A 552-nucleotide genomic window follows, 5' to 3' on the forward strand; every position below is an offset into this window, starting at 1 on the left:
CCCGTGAGATATCGGCGATGGTGCGAGTGTCCACCAACTCCGTCCCCAGCTTCCCGGGTGCGCCCTCACCCTTGAGTTTCTCGCCAAACATGGTGAGGAACACGGTGAAGTTGATTGAGCCAGGTGCCTCCTTTATCATCTCATCAATCTCCTTGTTTTTCACATTCAGGCGCCCTAGGGGAGAGCAGCATTGGGTAAGTCGAGTATCCCTGTCCAGCTGCAAAGGGGTGCAGACCTCCGGGCTCTGCTCTATGTGCCGGAGGCTAAAACATACCACAGGAGCCTTCCCCTGGAGATTTTTCCCCCATCTGAGGGGAGAAGCAAAGCCCTGGGGAACGAACAACCTCTGACGAGAGCAGCAGTAGCAGAAGTGAAGATGGGAGAATCATGTGCTAGCAATGAACGTGTGGGCTGGTTTCTCAGCAAAGGGACTGAACTGCTTCCTTCCCTCACTGCCCCATGGATCAGCTTGCTTCGGCCCTCCTTGGAAGATATTTCAGGTCAAACCCACCAGCACTGTGGTTCCCCCTGCCCGCTGGTGTCAGAAATGAA

At 55.1% G+C, this 552-nt stretch overlaps 1 protein-coding gene across 1 annotated transcript in view; it reads right to left on the minus strand.

The window, feature by feature from the left end:
• The window catches only part of LOC104270672 (myosin regulatory light chain 2A, cardiac muscle isoform), a gene marked incomplete at its 5' end in the record, with an annotated part of 1,391 nt that extends 1,217 nt beyond the window's left edge, over positions 1-174 (minus strand). Inside the window, one exon of the mRNA XM_009865100.1 lies at positions 70-174. Coding sequence (XP_009863402.1) covers positions 70-174 — 105 coding nt within the window. The remainder of the gene's footprint in view (positions 1-69) is intronic.
• Positions 175-552: the final 378 nt, after the last annotated feature.

Source organism: Apaloderma vittatum, unplaced genomic scaffold (assembly GCF_000703405.1).
Source record: "Apaloderma vittatum isolate BGI_N311 unplaced genomic scaffold, ASM70340v1 scaffold30002, whole genome shotgun sequence".
NCBI lineage: Eukaryota > Metazoa > Chordata > Aves > Trogoniformes > Trogonidae > Apaloderma > Apaloderma vittatum.